Source organism: Hypomesus nipponensis, chromosome 5 (assembly GCF_054491055.1).
Source record: "Hypomesus nipponensis isolate SF chromosome 5, ASM5449105v1, whole genome shotgun sequence".
NCBI classification, from domain to species: domain Eukaryota; kingdom Metazoa; phylum Chordata; class Actinopteri; order Osmeriformes; family Osmeridae; genus Hypomesus; species Hypomesus nipponensis.
The window spans coordinates 11582517-11608699 of NC_140365.1; the positions used below are offsets into that span (position 1 = coordinate 11582517).

The 26183-nt window shown below is 40.8% G+C and overlaps 1 protein-coding gene across 4 annotated transcripts in view; it reads right to left on the minus strand.

Moving 5' to 3' along the window:
• Nucleotides 1–4153: 4153 nt before the first annotated feature.
• The window catches only part of dtx2 (deltex 2, E3 ubiquitin ligase), a 38267-nt gene continuing 16237 nt past the window's right edge, over nt 4154–26183 (minus strand). For 3 of the 4 annotated variants that reach the window (XM_084698016.1, XM_084698015.1, XM_084698014.1), the window contains 7 exons: nt 16712–16770; nt 14656–14835; nt 13421–13488; nt 12930–13094; nt 12625–12786; nt 12399–12488; nt 4154–6560 (listed from right to left, as the gene is read on the minus strand). In XM_084698016.1, the coding sequence (XP_084554142.1) occupies nt 6297–6560; nt 12399–12488; nt 12625–12786; nt 12930–13094; nt 13421–13488; nt 14656–14835; nt 16712–16770 (988 nt within the window). In that variant the 3' untranslated portion in view covers nt 4154–6296. The remainder of the gene's footprint in view (nt 6561–12398; nt 12489–12624; nt 12787–12929; nt 13095–13420; nt 13489–14655; nt 14836–16711; nt 16771–26183) is intronic. The other variant, XM_084698017.1, reaches the window with a different exon arrangement.

A 26183-nucleotide genomic window follows, 5' to 3' on the forward strand; every position in this document is an offset into this window, starting at 1 on the left:
CATTCTCTACTATCCTCATCTACTAGACAGACAAGAGGTCTTTCGCTCTTTCACTTAATGCTCAGTAATGGCTCACTAGTGTCCAAATACTTATTAAGCAGAGGAAAAATTGTATAACTTCACCATTGCAGTCCTCGGTGGTTTTAAAAGGGTAGGATACCTCGCTAGTGTTCACATCTAGAAGCAAGTATGTTACGTATCTCTATAGGTATACTGTATACCTATAAGGAAATCTTTGATATTCGCAAAAAAATTCTGTCACACTTATATATGCCACTCTCTGACAAATTAAATGCACTCAGCCTGGCGAGACTGTTGGGAGCAGAGTCTGGCTACAGTAATGAGGCAATGGTTGGTAGAAATGAGGAGCAAATTGATTCTATTTTGTGCTCAAGACAAGCTGTTGTGAGACATGAAAGTGAGCCTGAGAGAGCTATGAACACTGCTTGTCCATTTGGTTTAGTTCAAGTCAACACTGGAAGATGAAACATGACACTTTGAGGTATTTTCACTGACATTTGATTAGGCAGATCATGGAATGTGATGAAGCTTTTGCTGTCATTATTTTCTAACTTCTCTCACGGGTTCTGACTAGTCTGTGGTCTATGTGGTCTATCTTTATCTGTGTATAAATAAGTCCTCACTCACTAATCTTCCCCCACTGATACAATCGGCTGGCCAAACTGAGGATGACGATAATGATAAAACAATCTTCTTTCCAAGTGTTACGACCCAGGATGGAAATGATGGTAACTTAAGTGTTGGGAAGGTAACAAATGTTCTGGCTTAGTGGACAGAAAGTAGACGAACAAGGAGTTACAGGCAAAGCAACAGTGCACATTTATTATGGCACGACACGATAAAGGGGAAGCAAGATAATTATGAACGGTGCCAAATCAAATCAAGTAGAAATGAACTACTAAATGACCTGCCCAACCAAAATGCCTCTCTAACAAATACATACAGTGGGTGGCACACATTCCTTGCATAAGGTGTTAGCACAGGTACAGCTATGTGCTGAGTGAGACCAATGGGCAGCTTACCTGTCCTCTTGATTACGAATACACAAACCAAAAACAAAAGCACTATAACGTGTATAGACACTAACATAAAATGATTGATACTAACGAGGCAAACTAAATAAGGACTGGGTGCTTTTAGTCTCAATATCCTTTGTTTGAGTTTCCTCCCTGACTTTCCACACACAGATTACAGAACTACAGTCAGCTTCCTGACAAAACTACAGTACTGACAGTAGCCATTATGTACTGTACAGTACTTCTGTACTTCATGACACAGCAATTTAAATATAAAGCTCCAAAGACTGACATACATTCACAAACTTTACAACTATTTAGATAGCTAAAAAGATTTCCTCAGAGATAGAGGACAACACTTGTGAAGGATACTGTAGAACTCATTAATTTATTCTTAGGGAGACCCAGAAGGAAAGAGCAAAATATGCATATTATCATATCGCAAAGATAATCAAAAATGAAACCAGGAGAAAGGATAGACAGAGATAGGATGGTATAGGGTTATTTAATTGGATGAGGGAGATCTTCTCGAGTGAGTTCTGAGATTCAATCTTAGGCATAACTACGCCTGAGGGCCATGTGAATTTACTACGGTCCCATCTCTCCTCATTCTAATTACAGACAACAAACAGCATAGATGTTTCCTAATAAGTTAGCGTCACCGCAGTTGCCTGTCTTAGTTTCAGGAATATGGAGATAGAGAGGCATCTGATTAACTTTTTTCCCAAATACTCTGGAAGCAGTATAGGCTATTTCAAGTCATGTTAAGCCATAAAAAATATGCATACATTCGGATCTAGTATACTAATAGATGGTTATCATCAGTGTAATACTACAGTGCACTGGGAAAAACACTCTTGGGAAACATAATGCTGATGGAATTCAGCTCTGTGAAGATTGATCAGAATGGATATCCCTTGGAAAGTATTTTGTTATATACAAGTTGGACTTGTCTTTGCTGATCAAGAAAAAAACATAATTTCAAAGAGCAAGCATGAGCAGAGGCTGATTCATCTGTTTTTCCAAATGAACTTCATGTTCTTCCAGAAACCATATTAACTCACATGTGGGGTAAACTAGAATTATGCAGAATATATAGGCTACTGTACAGGCAGCACCTCTGGTTCCTAACACCAATACTTCCTCTTGCAATTGAAGTGCTCTTAAATAACACAAATTGAGAATAATTTCATAAAATCTTTTAGATTTCATAAAAATATAGATTGGTCTGTAATTATCTTAACATGATGTACGGTGTTCCTGGTAGGAGTCTTTTATGATTTTATGGTGAAAGCCTCACTTCTGGTAGCCTGACGTTGTCATACTCATAAATCTAGTCAGAATATGAGTCTGGTAACTCTCCGTTGGGCTGTGACTATGGGGCATGTTTCAACAGAACTCATAAAACAAATGTCTCTTCGCTCAATTGGATAGACCTACAACCAATCATAGCAACGTAATATGTTGTTTGTTGAAAAAGAATTCAACCCAAGCACTCTTTAGTGACGTTGTTGATTACGTTACTGCTGATCATCTGTCCATCATCGTATAAAGCCCACCCTGGCAATTTCATTGGTTCGCCCAGCTCCTGGTTTTATATAGTTTGTCCCCAATACGAGCCCCTCCAGACCCAACTTCCCGACCAAATTGTTGTTGTGGGCGGGGCTAAATTGGTCTGGAAGCCAGGCTACACTTCTGGTGTAACATGTTTCACAGCACGATGCTGCCCTCTAGAGCATTAACAGTACTTTACCATAATCAGGAAGATCCACATTCTGGCACAGATGGATACGTTCCATCAAGATGGGTGTTACTCTACCAAGACTGTTGAGTTGAACATTCTTTTCGAACTACATCTGGAAAGTTTACAGGGCTAGATGTTGTTCCATAATGGAATACCTTAAAGGTCACATGACATGAAAACTTCATTTTAGGAGGTTATTTAACATTAATATGAGTTCCCCTAGCCTGCCTTTGGTCCCCGTGGCTAGAATTTTCGATAAGTGTAAACCAAGCCCTGGGTGTTCTTCTCCGCCTTTGACAAAATGAAGGCTCAATTGCTCTGTTTGAAATTCTCCCCCTAGTGACGCAGATGGGGGGGAAGGTCTCTCTGCTTTGCCCGCCCAGATCATCTGGCCCGCCCATGAGAAACTGAGCTACCACCGTGCAAGGGCGAGTGCGATATCGATTTTTCCTGAAGAGACATCATGGCGAGCAAACAAATGAAGCATAACAGTTGCTCAGTGCTTGGATGTACAAATGCAAACACAAATCTTTTTTTAGTTCCTTCATCCGAGCCTCTGCACAACCATATCTTAATTGTGTTTTCGCTGGAAATGCGCCGACACAACTTCCCAAAGTTTTGTATGTCTGCGCCAAACATTTCAGCCACTACTGTTTTCCAACTTGAGCAAACACAAAGCTGGCCTTGCTGAAATTAAATTCTGGATCATTACTAAATCTCCTTGGTCAAGCTACAAACCTTGGACAAGTAAGTTAACTAACGCTATATCATTTTGTTGCTTTACTGTATATGGTTACCTAGCTTGCTACCCTTAGAATGTGGCTGTAACATTAGTTCTGCAGCTAACAGCTGAGTTACTGTTGCTAATGTAAAGATAAATGGCATCAAGTGTGTGTGTGAATACAAACGCTGTGACGCGAGTGTTGTACACTTCTTTGTTATTTGGATAACGTTCTGCTGTTGGTGTTATGGCTCGCGACATCCGCCTTTCTCATCATTGAAATGATGAGTGTGCACCTCGGCAAACCAGGGTGATCAGATGAGAATGGCTAAATTCGAGGCATCTTACAGCAACGGGGGTTACGAGCCATTGCGATACATCCGTTGTAAACATTAGCGCATGTTGTCGCCCCTCTCATTAGCATTTAAAGCTACAGACACAGAAACAGCGCGTTTTGAGGAAAGCTCATTGAGGGACTGCTCGTAGTGGCTATAACTATGCACCAAGGCTGAATTTCGGAACGATACTTCAGATACAGTATTAGGGAACCACTAAGGCCTATATAAAAGCATCCAAAAACAGGATTTCATGTGACCTTTAAATGATCTCCGGTCAACTATAACAGGGAGGGAGAGGGAGACAAAGAGGAAGGAGGGTCTTAACATTTTATTGCAGAGATAATTTCAATATGCTTGCATACACCTGAATACTCAACAGGATAACATGAAGGTACAATGATGGTATTAGAGGTGGCAGAGATGTGGACGTCCAGGTGTTGAACATTGACAAAAGGACCAGAATTTGTTGACCCATTTTTCACTGTTATGATGAGGTTCACCTCTAAAAACAACCTTAATTTATGGTCGGCATTTATGGTCATATTCTTTGTTGTTTTTACAGTGCTGTTCAATACTTTTTTGATAATCAACAAAACATTCTGGTCTCTCCTTCAGGCTTAATCAAACATGTACTACATTTTCATTTATGTATATATTTTTTTACTGTGGCCTTGTAGCTACATTGCTTTTAAATCAAAAAATATTACGCTTTTAGAATTTGCATTAGTTACCAATTTCCAGAACAATTACCCACAGATATTAACTCAATTAATTAATTGTAATACTCAATTTGATGCACTGTAAAAATTAAAGTGCTACAGACATTTGTATGTTCCCCATGAGCGCTGACTTTTTCATGGCATTGGGCCAAAGGCATACAAGTTAGCAGGCTTCTTCCAAAGAAAGCACGCTCCTTTTCTAAGGATTTACATAACTAAACCAAGAGCGGGTAGAGGTACAGTAAACAAAGTGTGGGTTCAAACCCCTCACATCTGTAGCCACAGTACGAATATACTGTGCCTTGATATACCATACAAATATTTTGCATTGAATACGTAGCAAGCAGGGATGCAGTAGGGGGACCTTTATTTCGAAGGACTGAATTCAGTAGACGTGCCAGAACAGTATTGTGGAAAGTCTGCATAGTCTTTCAATTACCGTTTTCACCAGCGCCCGTCTTTAAAACACGTTTTTTGAGTTCCCCCACTAACATCCCTGGATCTATAAGACTAAGATCGCATTCGGCATGCAACCGAAATTGAACCGAAACACAATGCAACTATACCACATCTGGGGCCTGTTCCATAAAGGCCGCTCAAATATGTTGGACTTAAAGTCACAAACCAGACTTGAATTAGCTTAACAAGTCAAGCGGGGCTAAAGCGGTTCCATAAAGGCAAATTTCAGCTCACGCAGTCCTACTAATTCAAGTCAGATTTAAGTAGTCAAGCTAATTGCGCGTGCACCCTATTCTTAAGCAGCCCGAGAGGTAAAACCTCTCATACAATCCACCACGTCAAAAGCAATGCACATGGCCATGTGACTTCTTCCAGAAAGAACGTTCCCTTTAAGCCTTGTACCAGAGAATGTCTAATTGTACTATGACAGCTCCCTCATCCACCGCTTCATCAAAATGAAACGACTAGCCATGATTGACGTGGACGATGGGCTACGTAGGTCGAGTTCCTATTTTAGACCTTTAGTGACTTTGTTGATTAAAAAACAGACACCCTCTAAATACATGTAAATGTACTTTTTTGACATTGTTTTAAATAGCCTACTATTAATCAATAGCCTACATAACCTAGTCTAACTTTTTAACATGGTTGTGTCGGGAAAATGGAGGATGTAGCCTATGGATTTAGGTTTGTTTTGCAATTGTAGACTACTGTTAACAACTATATAGCTATGATAATTATACTCAGATAATTTAGATAAGATTGAGATAGGCCTGTGCCTGATGCCTAAACATTTGAAATCACAAACTAGCCTACGTAACGTGGCGTGTAGGCTATGTTCATCATTGTTTAATGCAATAGGCTAAATGTTGTAGCCTATGTAGGCTAATTAGGAGATTTTCTATCAATGTTGGACATGAAAATTAGAATATCCGTGGTAAATCATCGTATTCCCGTTGGGTCAGTGTTACAGGAAGGTCTGGTTAAGCACCAAGTCACGCTAAGCCTGACAGTAAGCCTGACCCTGACCAGACTAGTTTCGCAGCCAAAGTTGCCATAGTAACCGGGTTCGACCTACGTTGAGCTAGCTTTATGGAACCGAATGAACTAGAAATGAGTCTGACTAACTGACATAAGTCTGGCTTACTCGCTTTATGGAACGGGCCTCAGTAGGTGGGGAATGTGACTAGTTTGTTTATCCCTTATCAAGTCATACCATGTATGAACATACATGATTCATATATCCAGAATGTTTATGAATATAGGTGTTGTTGTTTTTTAGAATCCGGAGCCTGGTGCTGCTTGGTTGAATCCTGGTTGTTTGGTGAGACAGTCCTCGGTCACCCCTTGAGAGGCCAGTTCTGACAGGACATTGTCCAGGTAATTGGGGTCTGGGTAGCCATGGCCCGACACGTTGGACATCATCTCTGTCTTGTGGTGGATCTCGTTCCACACCACTGTGTCACGTTCGCCTGTGGTGCTAGAGGTTCCCACGGTGAAGATGAGGCGGCGGGTCCACGCCACCTTCAGCAGCTCCAGTACCTGAGGAAGGACAAGGAGGAGAAGAAGGGAGTAGAAAGGGAGGAAGATGAGAGAACGGGAGCAGGAGGGAGAGAGAAAGGGAGCAGCAGGAGAGAGAAAGGGAGAAGGAAGAGGGGGAGAGAAGGGGAGCAGGAGGGAAGGAAAGGGAGCAGGCGGGAGAGAGGAGGTTGAGGAGGGGAGAGAGAACAGACAGGAAGAGGAAGGGGGTTGGAGGAGGAAGGCAGGAAGTGGAGGAAGGAGGATGAGCATGGCTCAAACAAGCCTGTGTGAGTACAAGTTGTCCCCTCAATAGAAGTCAACGTCAAAATTGACTTGATGCTTATTTAATAATTTCTTTCATCTTCCATATCAACCATTACTGCATCTCTAAGTGCTATTCATTCAGATATTAGCTGACTTGTTCATAAATGTGCTGTTTCTACATTCACTGATGCCCATTGGGAATTAAACATTGCAGAATCGTTGTTACATCTGTCAGATGCAGCTTTCAACAAGTGGAACACAACCCGTCTTGTGTGTTCTGGATTACCGCAAAGACTGCGGCTTGTGTTCAGAAGGGTTTTATTACTTATATTATTGTTTTTCATTAATTTTATGTAAAGCACCTTGAGCTGCAATTCTTGTCTGAAATGTGCTATATAAATAAAGTCTTATTATTATTATTAAGCCTGGCAGAAAGTCTGCCAACATTGAGAGGCCTTCAACAGCTCCTCTTAACACATTCCAGTGTTTCCCACAGATTTGGAATACATTTGTGGCGGGGATGGGGGCAAAATAATTCCTTTGTTAATAATTTGTTACACAGAACTTTATTATATTAAAGCTAGTGCTAAATAACTATTTAGCTGGTCGACTCCATGACGCCAGGTAAGTAGCTAGGGCTCCTGAGACTGCTCACCAAAAGAACGAAGGGGAACGTTCGATTAAGACATGTCCGTAGGTACCTAGCAAAAAGTTGCCTCAATTTTCCTAGACCTTTAGCTACGGTACTAATTCTGAAGTCTCGCTGTCTGTCTTACTAGAACGGCGTATGGATGCATCGTTGCTAGCGTGTGCTGACATTGTGACTGTGTGTGTTTGTCTGGGCGTGAGTGACAGAGAGACGGAGGGAGAACAGGGAAAGGAAATGCAGGTTAACAAATACACTGCATGTTTTAGCCTAAATAGTGTTAAAAAAAGATATATTACGAAACACAATATGTGGCCTCTGGTGTTGATTCTGTGGCGTACTGCCACAAAATAGTCTATTTGTGGTAAACTCAATTCAATTAACAACTGGAGTGAAGTGTTCAGAACACTGACATATTCTGTGTACTTAATTGGTCACTGCGGTGGTACATAAAATACTGAAATTTTGAACACACATTACATTTGGGTGGAGGGAAGGTTGGCAATATTTCTGCACCTTTTGAATGATTCAAGTTATACATTTTGTTCAGTTTATACACATTTGGACTTGATGTGTTATGGGATTATTGGGGTGTGCTTGCCTTAGGCGAGCACAAACCATTGTTATCTCACACATATATTCTTCTTCTTCTTTTCCCACCCCTAAAAAAACGTGAATATTTGCACTACATAGATAACGTCGGTGTCAAAATGTTCGTCTTGGTCCCGATTGAGTTGCTTGTATTGGGATTTACGTTCCATTGGACAGTTTAGGAGGTTACAACGTTTTTGTGCCTTTAGTCGACAAAGGGTAATCTGTGCTAGCTACGTCACCACACGTTAGCAACGACGCATGGATACAATGTGATAGAGACGTTCTAGCACGCAAATTGGAGCTTGGATTACGAGTGAAAAATACCACCCCCAAAAAAAATCCCAACCATTTGGCTTTGTGGAGAAAGCGATTTTGAGTGGAACTGCAATCTCGGATGTTTGGAGAGCAGTGTTTTAAAGATATGGCGATTGTGAAGACAGCCAGCGGGTCAGCATATTTTTGTGATTTGTGTAAAACTTGGAATTTGAGTGAGACCACGTCTTGTTTTGACGTTAGCCTCCAGTCACAGACTCTGCTCGCCCACTGGCATTGTGTAGTAGTAGCTAGGCTACAGTCATGGGCGTCGCCGCAATGTAACTTGGGGTGGTCCCCCCCAAAAAGTCGTTTGGACCCCCCCACGTTTGCGATCAAAATATTAGTGCATGACTGGTCTACTAGTCCAGCGATCTTTCCATTGCTTCACAATCAAATCCGTTCCACTTTATAAGTAGGGAGAATACCCATAGCAATAGAATTCCACTCCACGTTTTCTAGAAAAACGGCATCAAGCACGCAGATTCAACTCCCATACTCTTTGATCGACGCATAGCGCTTGTGGCTAGTAGCACTTCAGACATGACTGTTCCACAGACGAGATGGACATAACGAGGGTTTTTTCAAGGAAGAGGAAAGTAAGTCAAAGTTGCCCAGTTTTCCCTTCAGTGGCCAAAGCACCCTTATAAGACATTCTCTGACTATGATAGGATTAGTTAAGTCACAAAGATCCCTCTGCAAACATTATGATTATTGCTAGCTAGATAAGCAAGCTTTTTACCTACATCTAGCACTAGGCAATACCATACTGTATTTACCCATTACAAGTGGAACAGCATTTGTTGATTTCTTAATCTGGGTCTGAAATATGTTGTGCTTTTGGCCGTGTTCAGACCTAGGCATCTGTTTCAGGCAGAAAGAGAATGTTTTTTTCCAAGTAGCTACAAAATAAATTGCTGGTGTTTTTTTTTATTGCCATAACCGTGAGCTAATCTGTAGTTAACCTTAGCTAACATGCTAGTTTTTCTAACGACTGAAAAAAAGAAGAAAAAAACCTTTATTTCAGAATTGTCTTCCAATTTAAATATGGTTGCTCAACTTGTAATTTTGGCAACTCGCAGAATTTTATTGCTACATGTTAGTCTGTAACATGAAGGCAAAACTGATTCAACCATTAAAACCATATATCCTATGAAAGCTTAAACCCTCGGGATGTTATCTAATGAGACAAGAGACACATCCATCTCTCCATATTAGTATGCTGCCCATGCATAATAAATTCGGTATTCAGGGTTTATGCAGGAATCCTGAAGTTAATTTCAATACCTTTTTAAGAGTTTTTGAAGACCTTCTCAAAATATTTTAAGACCTCATCGCCCTTCAAGTTCTAATCTGCAAAAAACCTTAAACGTAATAAACAGTTGTAGTTGGCAAAGAAATCTATAGAGCACAACCATACAACAGAACTCAGGAAGAAACAGCTCAAAATAATAAATTAAAGAATAAAAGGCAAGGTTTATAGAAATATTTGAATGTTTGAGTTCAGTGAGCGGTGATTCACCGCAGTATTGAGACACCAGACAAAGCGCGTATCGTTGATGTGTCACCCATAGCCACCCTGATGTCGGCAGACGATGGGGCAGAAGTCGCTGTCGTAGCCATTTTGGCAAGTTCAGCTGTCGTGTTGGGTAGTGGTGTCGCTGGTGGAGCACAGAAACTGGCAATGGACAGCTGCGGCTGCTCTCTGCGGCCAACGGCGGCCTTGACAGCGTTGATGCCCATCGAAGCTACGCTAATCTTCTTTTTACAATATGTACAGTAGTGTAGTAGACTATGTACATAGTCTTGGGGAGGAAAATAAATATATTTGTGCATATTTTTTGAAGTCAAACTCTTTGGACGAAAAAGCGTGAACAAAATGTAATACCTAATAAAATCGGGATTAAGACTTGAATACCTTTTAAGGGCCTTAATTTTCCCTAAATGGATTTATCAATTTTTAATTTTTGTAAGACCCCACGGATACCCTGGTATTGGTAAATGGAGTAGGCTATATGTTTTTTCTGAAAGCTTACATCCTAAGGATGTGATCTGTGTAAAAGACTACAGGTTTGAACACAAATTTGATCATTTCTGAACTGTCCAGTCATGCTTTAGGGAAATGCCATTTTTTTATGTAGCCTACATAATTATTAGGCTACTAAACCTATACCAATTGTGAATTTCATATGCTGATAACATGATTTACATCTCAGAAGTCTTCATATGAAAAATCTACATTAATCTTATTATTATCAATTATGAAAGAATGCTCAATGCATCTCCATGTCTCCTGATATAGGTGGTAGAGAGTGAGTCAGAGGCAGGGCAGCATGCAGGGGCAGTGGAGATAGCTCTGTTGCTGAGATGAGTGCTGAAAGGTGACAGGTAGTTGAAGATGTCCCATTGCTTATTGGGAAGTTTAATTACAAAATATTTTAATGTTCAGCCCCTCAGTATATATATAACAACTATGGTAAATAGTTGTGGTAAATGCCCCAGAATGCGGGAAATTGCATCTAATCTAACTTTTCAACCCCAGCGTACTCTGTTGCTTAGCGACGTCAGCTGATTTGAAGCCTAAAGAATGTTCAAAGTCAATGAAGTTCAACGTCTTTGGCGAACTATTTCTCTGCTGATCAACAATACGAATGGTAACAAATACATCGTAAAAAGACACACTGTGTTAAGTAATTTTTGTTGGCAAATAGCCGTGTAATAAGCAAGATAATGTATAGAATGCCGGTCATTATTGGGAACATAAGCCCCTTCAGGGCAAAACAAAACCCCTTCGCTTCGCGTCTGGGTGCTGTTCGGCCTGTCGGGGCTTAGTTTCCCGATAATGACCGGCGTTCTATACATTATCTACGGTGGCCAACATGTGCAAACGAGCTGCAAACTAAGAAAACACATACATAGACAAAACACACAACACAACCAAATACATAAACACACTGCAAATACGCGTTGCAAAAACGAAAGCACGCAAACCAAAAACGCTGCAGTACATAAAGGCGTTGCAAAAATGAAAGCACGCAAACCAAAAATGCTGCATCCAGTTTTCACAACGGAAGTTTCCAGGCCTCTAGGGGGAGAGCCAAGTGGAACATCTTGATTGTCGGCCCCATGGAGCGAGAGATTAAGAGAGAGCATTTGAAAAGTTTGGATCAACATCGAAGTAAGTCTTTTGAAAAACTGTCAAAGAGGAGGAGCACATGTAAAAATGAATACTAATCTTTTTATGTCGCTTCTTTACTTCGATTTTGGTCCTATTCAAAACAAACTTCTCATCTGCCCTCTCTGGTTCTAAAATCACGCTCTTCTACTTAGCGCTCCCACTGGCCTGGACCACTTCCGTTGTGTTATCTGGATGCAGCATTTTTCTGTTTGCATTTGTTTTCAAGGTTTGTGTGTTTTCCTTTTTGCAGCGCGTTTCTATATTTGCAGCGTGTTTATGTATTTGGTTGTGTTGTGTGTATTTGCAGCGCGTTTGCTGAATGCTGGGCATGTGTGGTCAAATACATGTTTTCTTAATTTGCTTGTGTATTGTCAATTTGCTTGTACTTTGTCTATTTGTAGCGTGTTTGCACATGTCGGCCACCGTAATTATCCCTTTTCCCCATTTGCGGCGCTTTCAAACAATCAGTGAAGTGTGGATAGCAACAGCAGCTAGCAAACTGCTTTTGAATTAGCCATATCCCCTAAATTAATATGAAAATTATTTACGTTTTGGGGGTCTTATTTTCAGTTAGCAGATGGTACTATTTGAATCGCAATTCCATCTGAAATACTGCCAGTGACAACGTTGTTACAGTAGCTTGTTTCAAGGGGGCTTCTTGTTTCAAAGGGTGTTCTTAATGAATTATGCAATATGAGTAGGCTAAATGCTTGAAAATATCACTAGATGGGAAAACGGACCCATCTGCAACCGACGCAAGCAAGCACACCCTACAATTTCCCCAGAAATTGTACCCTCTCTAGAAGTGTAATGACACTTTCAGGGGTTGTGTGGGAGTTGAATGACATCTTGAGTGTGTGTTTACCTTTCTACCCTTGTTGTTGTCTGGAAGGAAACAGAAGCGTGGAAAGCCTCTGCAGGTGTAGGGCTGACCTGGGTTAGGGTGCTCTGGACCCTGGATTGACAAAAGAGGGGAGGGGAAGTGAGACCCAGAGCTGAAAATGGACATGGTGGTAGGAGGCCAAGTCAGAGCTGGAGTGGGACATGGAGGTAGGACAGGGGGCCAGGCCAGAACAACATAGGGTTCTGACCTGTGTTCCAGGGGGTATGCTGTATATGATCTGGATGGTGCTGTGGTCCGGGTGGCCAGGGAGGGACTGGGACAGGCTGTAGATCTCCATCTTCCCCTTGGGCTGAGTCCCTGTCTTCTCCCCATAGATTGTCTTGCACGAAGGGCACTGGAGGCTACCGTCCTTAAGACACAGTGAACCAACCTTATGATGCTCAGTTTTCCCCTCTCCACATAACCACAGTAGTGCACCAGCATTATCGCATCACTTTATATGTTTATATATGAGCAGATAAAAAAAATATTTGTGGAAGTCTGGTGGACTACCTTGGTTCCGTTGTTGTACATGGCCAGCATGCAGAGCATGTGGAAGGTGTGTCCGCACTTGGTGAACTTCCCCACGGCGGCGGGGGGGATGGACGGGCCCCCGCCCTCGGAGGCGGTGTCATAGCCTGAGGGACAGGACAGGCGGTCCATACAGATGCTGCAGTCCTGGACAAGGCACCGTAATAAGATTATGAGCAGTAGGTTAACTTTGGGGGTGGTGGGGGGATTCTGTCTAAATCCAGACGTTAAATTTTATCCACAGAGAGGTTCAATTACAAACATTGCTTGTTTGTCTTTGAATGTAACAGAACAGAGAATCAATGTACAGCTTGATAGGTGCTGAGGAGCGGGGGGGGGATATTGAGAACAGTATTGAGGAGCAGGAAGGAAGAGCAGGAGGGAATATTGAGAACAGTGCTGAGGAGTAGGGGGAGGAAGAAGGGATATACAGAACAGTGTTCAGGAGCAGGAGGGGGTATTGAAATGCGCACCTCGTCTTGGGCCGAGGCTACTTCCTCCATGTAGCGGTGAATCACCTCCTCTGGTTTCTGAGCCGTGGCTGGGGGAACAAGATACAATGAAAACTGCTGGAAAGCTGCCAGGCACACACACACAAACCGAGACTCAGACCAAATTGAGAATTGGATGCGACTGCCACACCGATCAGGCCGATGACTAAACCAGATGAGGGGAGAAGAACATAGAGGGGGATCTTGTCAACTCCCTTGTTTTCCTGATAGGAGTAAAACGGTTGTGCTTTATCATTAACAATAAACAATTCTATAAAAAAGGAAGCAAACAATCAATGTTCTAAGTACTTGACACACCTTCATCACGTAATATTTATTACTGTACAAGCAGCTACGTCCCTATTAGGCAAAATCTGTACGATGCTAGGGCATTTTTCAGATGAGAGATCTAATGTGAGCTGACAGGACAAAGCACCTTGTAGTTTAAGGGCTTGACAGTAAAGGTTGGAAGGCAAAAGAAAGGGCGTTAGAAACTGACTACTCCACCAATCCTCTAACCCCCAAAAATCATGCACACACAGTTTCTCACTCTTACAACCGGAGTTTGTTTTGTGAGTACCAGTTTGTTCTAGAACAAGATAACGGACAAGCAGTGTCATTACCTGAAAACTGGTTTAGATGACAAACTGTTAGGCTCATTTGAGGAAAATGTGTGTCAGTACTGCAGAAGAAGGAATGCAAACTAATGTAGTGTGAATATGAATTATGGCATATGCCATATCGATGGATTATGGCAAGCAGTTGACGTACAACAACAAAGCAATTGGATGCAGTAAGAAATTTGGCTAAAATAAAATAAAATTTGTAGGAGGCCAATATTTTTGCTTTAAACTGCCAATCATGTCTGGGGAAGTGGCAGATTCCATGTAGGCTAGATAGTAATTGAGAGTTTTCCGAGTTTGGACCTACTGTAGTAAAAGTAGACACACATTTCTGAATCTTACATTAAATGCCATTCCATTATTAAGGATATTATTACTTTTTTTATTTTAATTTTTCCTGTCATTGAAGCCTCCAAAGAAGTAGGCAGGCATGTTAACAAGAAAAACTTTTCCTCAAACTGGCTGGCCATGAATCAAAAAGTGAGAGAAGCACGGTGAGAAGCACAAGTTAGGGGGCAGTGGGGTGGTAGAGGCTGGGCTGAAGCAGCAGATGGAAGGGGGGGGGGGGGGGGGGGATGAGGGTGGCGTAGCTACCTGTCCTGTGCTGCCTCTTTGCCCTCCTAACGGAGCTGTTGCTGGGGTTTTTGCTGCTGCTGCTGGTGCTGTTGGTGTGGGGGAAGAGAGGAGGAGGAGGAGCTTGCTGTTGCTGGGGGAGGGGGGCACTGGTGAAGCGAACTCCGAGCCCCACAGCTGACATCAAAATGGAGGCCATGCCTAGAGTGGTGGGGTGGGGTTGGTGGAGACATGCAGCAGGGAGGGGGGGGGACCAAAGGGATGAGATATGCAGGAGTCAGCAGTGACGGAGAGAGTGCCAGGTACTAGGCTGGGCTGGGGCTAGCATCTGGGAAGAAGCGGGAGTTTATCCCTAACAAATAACCTGGTAGGTTACATAAGACTTATGCGATAAGGAGACTGACTAATTAAAAGGCATTGATAAATATGAGCATATGCTGTTATAACAAAGCACCTTTTGTCAAAGTATGGGCCAACTTAAAGAGACAGAAAATATATTTAGTGCTGGTCAGACGTGCATACACATAACATTCTGACACTATGACGACAGTAGAGGAATTAACCCTTAACAAGGCTACTCCAATCAAGCCTTGGAAACTGAAAATTGAGCTTTGTGTGGCTTTCCATGACTGACACAGCATCAGTTTGCATATATTCCAGATACAGGAAGGGATAAGCCAGCTGTCCACAGATGTACAAAGAGGCTTGTTCCTTAGACAGTGACAAGGCTATTGCCATTGACTTTACAAAGGAGCTTTATATCCCTGGTAGACAAAAGCTTTTATGGCTGAAATCTGTCTTTGTCAGGTCTATCAGATAAACCTGTTGGCTGTACAGGGCATTCCCTCTGCTATCTATTTTGCACTGAGTTCTCCAAGGTGACTAGCCCAAGGAAAGCTGAGGTGTTCAAGGAAAGCTGAGGTACTTAAGCAAAGATAATTAAAAACGCTGAGAGAATGTTGACTGAAATTATTCAATTTGATAAATGTGTATGTATTTTACAATACGTTGCTCTCGATTCACACTGACACTCACAAGTAGGGATGGGTATCGAGAACCGGTTCTTGTTTAGAACCGGTTCCCAGTGAACCAATTCCCTGGAATCGTCAGCCAAATTCTTTAACGATTCTGCTTACGGTTCTCTGTGCCGTTGCGCATGCGAACATTTTTATAGTTCATTCAGACTGCAGCAAGCATGGCAACTCGGCAGAAGTGTTCAAAAAGTTTGGTTGTATTTCACACAACAAAATGACAACAACGCCACTTTTAACGCATGGAAAAAGTCTTTCGTCGAAGGGAGGAAATGCAACAAATATGAAGAAGCATTTGAACACAGCATGGAATGAAGTTACTGGAATGTCATGTGTTCGATGCATGCAGCAGCGCAGTTAACGTTCATCTCTAACTATCCAAGGTAGAGCTAAACTCCTCAAAAGTTATCACAACCACTTGTCACTGTGTGAAGCAATTTGCCTTTATTGTGTGTAGTCGATCAAGTAATCTTCTGTCCCGTCGTTTGAAGCATACATTTTTGCTCCGAAAATTCGTCTCCCATTATTGATCACTTCACGTGAATTATCGGACGGCAAGTGTTATCAGCAAACGTTGTCGTGTTAACCCAATATTAAACTGAGCGACACTGTCATATTATATGATTTGAAAATGGAAGATTCTATAGCTATTGAAGTGAAGAAAAGCAACGACAACATGTAAATGTGTATGTATACATACTGTATATGGTGTGTAGCATTATAGAAAATTAATGTAAATAAACCCGTTTGTGCTCCCCCCCTGCCCAATAAGAGAATCGATAAGTAATTGAATCGATAAGCAGGAATTGATAAGGTATCGGAATTGTTCAAATCTTATCAACACTCATCCCTACTCACAAGACAACTTGCCATCTTCTTAAAACACAATGCTTTCTTTTTCCATCCACTACCAAGGAGTAAAACGGCAAAAACAAAGACACGCTATGAAATCACTTACGTGATGAGTTTACAGGGATGAGGAATGAGGATACAGAGACTTCCGAGACGAAGCACGTTCTAAATGAGTTCTTCAGAAACCTCTTTACCTGCTAAGGCTGAGCTCACGCTGGTGGATCCATTCAGCTGCACTGGGATGGCAGGGACACTGTGGGAGGACATACAGGATACAGGAGATTAATTTAGGCGAGTGACACGCAAAAGGTAGGCATTAGAATCTCTGAGGATGCCACAGGGTTAGCATTACAGGAGTCGCCTATTATATTGGCTGAATAGCAGATACACTATTTGATCTTAGTGTTTGTTTAATGAGACCTTGCTTGGTTTAAACTGTCCTCAAATACTGATTTAGTGTTTACAGAGGCTACAAATTTCAGACATATTCCAATAATGACAAACCTCATAATACCATCCAAGATACTTCTGCTGAGCAAATGACTGTTTAAGAGATAGCATACAGTGTATCCGTAAAGTATTCACAGTATTTCACTTTTTCCAGATGTTACAGCCTTATTCCAAAATGGATTACATCGATAGAAAAATCCTCAATTCTACACACAATACCCCATAGCGACAAAATGAAAACTTTTAATACTTTTGTAAAAATCAAGAATGAAAATATAACATGTACAGGGCCTTGCGAAAGTATTGGGCCCCCTTGAACGTATTGACCTTTTGCCACATTTCAGGCTTCAAACAAAGATATAAAAAATATTTTTTTGTTGTTGAAAAAAATCAACAAGTGGGACACAATCATGAAGTGGAACGAAATTTATAACGATATTTCAAACTTTTTTAACAAATCAAAGACTGAAATTGGGCGTGCAAAATTATTCGGCCCCCTTAACTTAATACTTTTAATACTACACCTTTTGCTGCGATTACAGCTGTAAGTCGCTTGGGGTATGTATCTATCAGTTCTGCACATCGAAAGACTGACATTTTTGCCCATTCCTCCTTGCAAAACAGCTCGAGCTCAGTGAGGTTGGATGGAGAGATTTGTGAACAGCAGTTTTCAGTTCTTTCCACAGATTCTCGATTGGATTCAGGTCTGGACTTTGACTTGGCCATTTTAACACCTGGATATGTTTATTTGTGAACCATTCCATGGTAGATTTTGCTTTATTTTTTGGATCATTGTCTTGTTGGAAGACAAATCTCCGTCCCTGTCTCAGGTATTTTGCAGACTCCATTTGTCACCATTTGTCAGTATACAGCCAGATTTGTGCAGTATACAACTGATTGTTGTCCTATGTACAGAGTATCCCACCTCAGCTGTAGATCTCTGCAGTTCATCCAGAGTGATCATGGGCCTCTTGCATCTCACATTTACATTACATTTTACATTTAGCAGACGCTCTTATCCAGAGCGACTTTCAGTAAGTACAGGGACATTCCCCCAAGGCAAGTAGGGTGAAGTGCCTTCCCAAAGTCCCAAGGACACAACGTCATTTGGCACGGCCAGGAATCGATCTGGTATCTAAGTATTCACAGCATTTTACTTAGAGGAAAGTTTAGAGGGACGGCCGGGTCTTCGTAGATTTGCAGTGGTCTGATACTCCTTCCATTTTGGCAAACTCCAGGCAGGCTGTCATGCGTCTTTTACTGAGAAGTGGCTTCTGTCGGCCACTACCATACAGGCCTGATTGGTGAAGTGCTGCAGAGATGGTTGTCCTTCTAGAAGGTTCTCTCTTCACAAAGAGCTGGAGCTCTGTCAGTGACCATCGGATGCTTGGTCACCTCCCTGACTAAGGCCCTTCTCCCCCGATCGCTCAGTTTGGTCAGGCAGCCAACTCCAGGAAGAGTCCTGGAGGTTCCAAACTTCTTTAATTTATGGATGATTCAAGTTTTTTACTGTCAGGTGCACAGAACAACACAAGGTCAAACTAGGCACTGAGACAAGACAATGCAAGCAACCTAGCATAACATAAGTACTGAGAACATAGATTAAATCTATGATAAGCTCAAATGGAATTAAAAATAATAAAATAAACATCCTAATATACAGAAAAATATGCAATATATAATGTACTAGACCACATAAAGACCTATACTGACCTAGAACAGACCTATACTAACCTAAGACAAGGTGGCCACTGTGCTCATTGGGACCTTCAATGCTGCAGAAATTCTTCTGTACCCTTTTCCAGATCTGTGCCTCAATACATCCTGTCTCTGAGGTCTACAGACAATTCCTTGGACTTCATGGCTTGGTTGGTGCTGTGACATGCACTGTCAACTGTGGGACCTTTTATAGAGAGGTGTGTGCATTTCCAAATGTCGAATCAACTGAATTGACCACAGACGGACCCCAATCAAGTTGAAGAAACATCTCAAGGATGATCAGTGGAAACAGGATGCACCTGAGCTCAACTTTGTGTCATGGCAAAGGCTGTGAATAATAATAATGTGAATGTGATTTTAATAGATTTGCTTATTTATTTATTTTCAAGATTTTATCCATTTGGAATATGGCTGTAACATACAGCATGTGGCAAAAGTGAAACGCACTGAATACTTTACAAATGAACTGTAGCCTTGCATTTAAAAAAATAAATAATTAAAGAGTCTGTTTTTACTTTCACCTTATGAACAATGGGAGTCTACATACAGCCTTCCTGGTCTACATCAGAACAGGACTGCAACCCTCTGTGCTGGCTCTTTTCCTGGTTTCCTGTAGTGTCATATTATTCTGCTGACACATCTTTGTTCAACAGCACCCAAGAGACACAAGAATGAAGGACAAAGACATTCAGGAGAACACCCTCCCCTCCATTTTCTGTCACGTCTCGCCAAGATGATGTTTCTTTTTACAACATCAGTGCTTTAGTGCCGATATGAATGTTTCCATTCTGTTATGGTCTTGTACATCTCATCAATGATGTGTTCTTTGAACAATAAAAAAAAAAAACTGCATTATTGGGGTGTGTTTGCCTTCGGCTAGCACAAACCATTGTTATTTCACATATATATTATTAGGATTCCTCCGTAAGGAGGAAACCTATTGTTATTGTTAGTTTTATTATTGGGTGTGCTTTGCCTTCGGCAAGGGCACAACCATTGTTATACCATGGTCTGGGTGAATACTCGATTCTTATTGGCTGCAGGGGTGTACATTATAGGGTGATAACGGACACCTACTGCGTCATTGCAGAAAAACTGTATTTTCACCGTTCTAAATTATTCCGCTGGCTACACAGGAGCCTGTACAAAGTATCTGAAAGGTACTAAGTAACCATAACAACAGTGACGGAGTCAAAGCCTCCATTTACAATTTTGAAAGACTTTAACAAGCTAACTTATATTTACAACAATGAGTGACTTCAATATTTATTTTAACCTATTTGAAAAATGTTTCTTTTCTGAATGTAGTGTGTCAGTGGCACATAACCGCTCATCTCACATCCCATTCGCTATTCACCTCGCTCTACTTCAGTTGGTCTGCGGCCAACACGACAGTAGCAGCAACTCTACTGTACACATGGCTGATTATTTTCTTCTTAAAAATCTTGATTTTATTTGGGGACAATGACATGGCTCGATAGCTGGCTAGTCTTGTTGTTAAACATACTGACAAATTATAATCACTGTGGAAAAAAAGAAAAAACTTTGATGCGATCATCTCACAGCTATTTGCTATTCAACTCGCTCCACATGCTGCGGCCCTAACTAGTATATGGCCGATTTTGTTCGTGAAAATCTTGATATTGATTTTGGGACAGTGACATGGCTGGTTAGCTAGCAAATCTTATTATCAAACATACTGTAAAATTATTTTTACTGTTTGTCAACCGTACACAATGTTATTGCCTTTAAATCTTGCTAGCATAACGTTAGCTTTTGGGCTAATAACTCAGCCAAAGGAAAGCCGGTGTTGGTTCTATGAGCTGAGCGGACTATAAATATCAGAGTTGGCTAACGTTGAAAAACGTTGGATTTCTATTGCAAAACGCCTTAAAACATTAATTTAATGTTTGTAAAAAAAATCGTTGACAAGTGACCATGGTATGAGCGGGATAATGCCCTTCGACGTGTCCAATATCATCTGATAACGGACGATGCGGAGGCGTGAACCGTCCGACGCGCAGCGGAGGTGTCCAATATCACCCGTTATCAGATGATATTGGACACCTCGTCGGGCATTATCCCTTATCTCACATATATATTATTGTGAGAATGCTGATAAGCATTATCCCTAATTGTTTTCCTGTTTCTCATTATTATTGTTGGAATGCTGCTTCAGCATTCCAAGTATTGTTCTTTGAATCTTTATTCAACTTCTTCTTATTATTCTATTTCTTCCGCGACACCTTTCAGCGCCTTCCAATCTTCAGCTATTAAAACCCTTCAACTATCAAAAAATTCACCAGTTTCAGGCTATGACTGCTATGACCTTTCAGCTTTGTACCTCTTATGCTTGAATTAATATAAATCAATATTCATAATATTTTTAACATGGGTTTCCAATGGAGTTCTTTCAAATCCTCTCAAACTTCTTAAAACTTCTTCAACTTCCAAATCCTTCTTCTTCCTCAATCTTTCAGCTAGAGCCACCATTTAAACCTTAAAACGTTGACAAAACCATAAACTTTTTTTTTTAATTCAGCTTTTTGATATATATTTAACTTTTTTCAATATCACTGATTACGTTTCATGACTTTTTCAAACCGTTTCTGAGATTTACATGGGTGTTTACCTGAAAGCCCAGAGTGCAGACTGAATCGCTTAGAGCGGAGGGAAACTTAGGGTGTCGTTGAAAACATATTTCTAGTTTGCCAGCATTGCCACAATTTTCGCTCTTCATGCTTCGTTTTTGTCGTTATAGTCGTATTTCCGAACGCACAGACATATAAAGGACATCTCTGGTTTCGGCAGAATCTTGGGTCTCGGAAAATACTTTATTGTTTGTATTGGACGTATAGTTTTGCATCTACGTTAACTTGTTTGAGGTGTGGATTCTTGCTAAATTTCTGGTAGTATCTGCCCTCAGCGCATTAGCAGCCATAGCTGCACCATCACCGTGGCAACCACACAAACAAGCGCCAGTCTCTTACACAGGTGATTGATATTAGCTGATTAGTGGAGACACAAGACAAGCGATTCAGTCAACTCGTCTCATTAAGAGACTAAGAGCACCACAACACAACTACTACCACTACTGATCCTGCTATATCTTATGCCACACTACAACTACTAATTCTGAAGATGCTGCTAATATCTCTTTTGCTAACTACTATGCTAATGCTACTGTTTTGTTCTACTACGCCACTGAGTGCGTTCTCTTGACCATGAGAAACCCGATAGCAATTGTCAGTTTATGCCAATAATACGATTACTCCGTTTACATGTGTAATTAGTTATGCGATTACTCAAACACGTCTACATGATTCTTTTTATGAATCGTTGTGCTCCAAAGACAAAACTTGCACCATCATCCTTCTGCAACAAAGTGTCGCCGTGTCTTCCTATTGAATCCTACTAAGAAAGCCGAGTAAACACACTCAATGATAGGCTACATCTGCTACTGATATGACTATCCCAACTATAATTTCAGCAGTTAAAACTATAATATTCTTGTTACAACTATAGCCTACTTCTTCTGTTTAACAGTTCAACTTTCAGCTTCTCCCACATTGTAGGCAATTTAAGCTCTTATAGCTTTGTTGATGCAGTTCAACTTCCACACTGCTTCTTGAAATTCAACTATTTCTTCGATTGCTTCACAACGTTCAAACGTATTCTCCCGCACAGTTTTTAAGCACTGAGCTTCGTTTGATGATGCAGTTCAGCTTCCACACTCCTTCTTTTGTGTAAGTCATAAATTTGTTAAATTAATTTCAGCTTGAGGGTATTTTCTCATTTCTGTATTTTCAGCCATTAAAAACAATAATTTCAGATTTCAGCATTCCAACGCATTTTCAGCAGGAAATGCATGTTCTAGTTCCAACTTAGTTCTTCCGTAGGTTTTTTGGCCTTTAACTAGTCCTGCATACTTTCACCGATTCTTACAATTTTTGTATCAAAACGTTCAGCTCCTTCAGGAGATGATGGCTATGACTTGTAGTATTTCTCACTTTTATACTTTTTAAAGAATTAAGGTTTTTGTGCAAATTATTCTCCCAAAAAGTAATGGTAAATCCTTTCAAATCATTAAAAAGCTTCCCCCTCTTTAAAACTTAACTGCTTCAGCATACTTTCAGCTAAAGACACCATTCAAACTTTAAAATGTTCACAAGACAGCCAATTTTGAATCGTGACAGTTTTAAATACATGAAACATTTAGCTCCTTCTTGATTGTTATGGTTGCGCAGCCACACTCTGCTGGCTGCTCTTTTTCTGATATTCAACTAAATTGTCAAACAACTTCCTCTGACGTTCATATAGTTTAACTTACAGAAACAAGTTATACCTTAAAATGTAGGAAAACTTGTCCTCTTTCAGCCAATGTAACTACTAAAGAGCTCACATTTACAGATTTTCAGCTTTGAGCCTTGAAGCGAGAGCAGCCTTTCAAATTCTCTCACTAACTTCAATGGAGAGGTGGGTAAAATTCGTCAGAGAATTTCGAAAGTAGACGTGTTTTTAAACTGCCGGTAGAGTTATATTTCTGACCGCACCGACATATAAAGGACATGTCTGGTTTTGGGAGAGTCTTGGGTCTCGGAAAATATCCTCATTCTTTGGATTGGACGTATAGTTTTGCGTCTAGGTTAACTTGTTTGAGGTGTGGATGCTAGCTAAATGTGTCATTCTCTGCCCAGCTCGTTAGCGAGTACAGCTGCTCCATTGCCGTGGCAACCAAACAGACACGCACCATGAAAGCAGAATTGCACTTGACAACCATTGTCTAGCATTGTCACCGGCTAACTTGGTCTAGCGTTATGTTGTGTAGTCTGTCCTGTACCCTGACTCTGTTTAATAATCAACACTTGGTCCAACCCTGCGTTCGCACCACTCGTTACAAAGGGTGAGGTCTTCACCGGTTAAGCCAACAATACAATGTTTATGTTTTTTTTTTTTAAGTAGGCCCTAATCGTGAGTATTTCAGTTCAAAATAAAATTGATTATAATTTCTTAAAATATTTAGGACGAACATGATTATTGCTGGCATCGCGGCTGGGCCTCACCACGGCAGGGCCCCAGAAAGTGTTCCAATATATGGGAGGCCCTGCCTACTGAACATGTATTAGCAATGAATGATAGGTATAGAACGCCTGTTATAAAGCTTAGAGAGTGGCAGGCAGACAGCAGGCAGTTTATGAAGGGTGAGGTCACTCTGTTTGAGGATGTAGACATCCACAGAGGACCCATCTTAGATAAGTTGTTGGAGTCGACGTCAGAAGAGTTTGATGCTATGACTCAACAAGTTCTAGAACTTGTATTTGCTGGTTTAGTGAAAGTTTGCTGTAGGTTGGTAGCGGACCACTTGGAACATGGACGGTATGATGATGTGTCTGAAGATCAGTATCATGTCCTCAGATCAGTGCCCAAAACAAATGTTTCATGCGAGAGGGATTTTGGGATATTTGATTATTTGATTAGATCAAAGTTCAGGGCAAGTAAAATAGCATTAGAGGGTATGGTCATGTTTAAGCAGAATAGGTCCTGGGAATGGTTGTCAGGGTTAGATCCAGATAGAAGAGCTGAAGTTCTCGCCTCAGCTCGGACATCTGTGAAAGGAACCTAAGGAGGTGCCCAATTGTCCTCTGAGAGCTATCAACCTGTAGGTTTTTTTCACAGGCAATGACTACATTTTGGACCATAGGTTTCATATCCCTATAAATAAAGTATATTATTTATAATACGATTAGTGTATACTTTTTGTCCATCATAAACAAACAGACGTGTTCAAATCAAAGTATTTGAAAATAATGGGCAATGTCACAACAAGCACACACAAACACCCTGTTCAACGTTAAATACACCCCCAAGTGGCCAAAATTTTACATTACAGCAGTACTGACAAACATTTGCATATTTGTGGTCTCGATTTAACATAATTATTTAGAGCGAAGTACTGGACACCGCATTAGCTAGCAATGTACAAAGAATGTAAGTCTGGATAAGAGCAGAAAATCTGATAAGAGCATCTGCTAAATGACAAATGTAAGTCATATTTCCCGCCCTGGCTGGAAGCAGAGCTCTGTGACGTAGAACAATGGCGTTCTTAAAGGGAGCTTCACAGCTTCTCGGTGCCACAAAACTCAAGGCTTAAAGCGGTGGAACGTTTAAATTACCTAAAATCACGCCTAAAAACTGGATTTGTGAGAACTAATAGAGGTAACTGAATCTGACTTCGGATTAGTTTAAGTTACGTTAGGTTACATACGGAATTGAAAGAAAAACGGAGCAAAACTGGTAGGAAATTTTTGGTCTGTGCTCCCTAATTCCAGTGTTGTCCTTTTACCTTCAAATTCGTTCAACCCAGACTTGAGCAACTGGTTTTCTGCTCAATTTTCACATTTTCCTGCAGCTCATCTTTCGCAAATGTTCCCCTTTTTGTTTAGCATTTTTTTTCTTCTTTTATTCCGTTTTCTGCCTTCATCTTGCTCCAGGTCCTTTCAAAAATACATTTCACAGCAGTATCTTCCAACTGCCAGTACTTAGCATTTTTTCCCTCTTTTCTGTACTTTTCTGCCTTCATCTTGCTGCAGGTCCTTTCTAACATACATTTCAGGCCTTTTGAAACTCCAGCAAATATTTTTTTGCTAAATGTTCACAATTTTATGCATTGTTTCTCTTCTTTCAGATTTTTTTCACTTTGTTTAGCATTTTTCTTCTCTTTTCTGTAGTTGTATGCCTTCGTCCGGCTCCAGCCCCTATATAAAATACCTTTAGGTCGCTTTGAAGCTACAGCTTATAACTTTCTGAAAATGTTCACAATTTTCAGCTTTTTTAGCATGGTCAGCTATCCCCATTCAGGTTTTCAGCATTCTCACTGCTTTTTCGCAGGAACAGCCTTTTCTAGTTATTATTTATTATTATTATTATTTTTTTTTGCCCCCCTAAAACTTTGTTAATATTTGGACTACATAGACAACCTAGGTGTCAAACTTTTCGTCTTGGTAGCGATTGAGTTGCTTGTCTTGGGATTTACGTTCCGTTGCACGGTTTAAGTAGAAATTAAGTTTTTGTGGCGAAAAGTGAAGCTAACGGTGGCTAACTTGCTAGCCACAGTCACTGACGCCACTAACGTCACGAAAACTCGCGTGACTATCTCTAGCAGAACATACGTTTTGCAGCTCGTTAACTTCTGGGAGATAACTATTTTACTGCAAGGCGGCTGCAGAAACGCCACACAATTGTAATGTGTAATGTACAATATAAGCTAATATTATTAAGGAAGTACATCTACTTTCGGAAAAATTAGTCTACTATTTCACTGAAGCAATAGCATCATGACATTAGCCTCTGTTGCCCGGGCAACACATACTACAGCGGTCTATGATGCATCTGTTTTCAATCGTTGAAATTAACATTCCTCACAAATACATTTTCGTTGTAGGATTTATTATGACATTAGATTACAAGTAAACGATTTGTGGGTGAAATTATCATGAC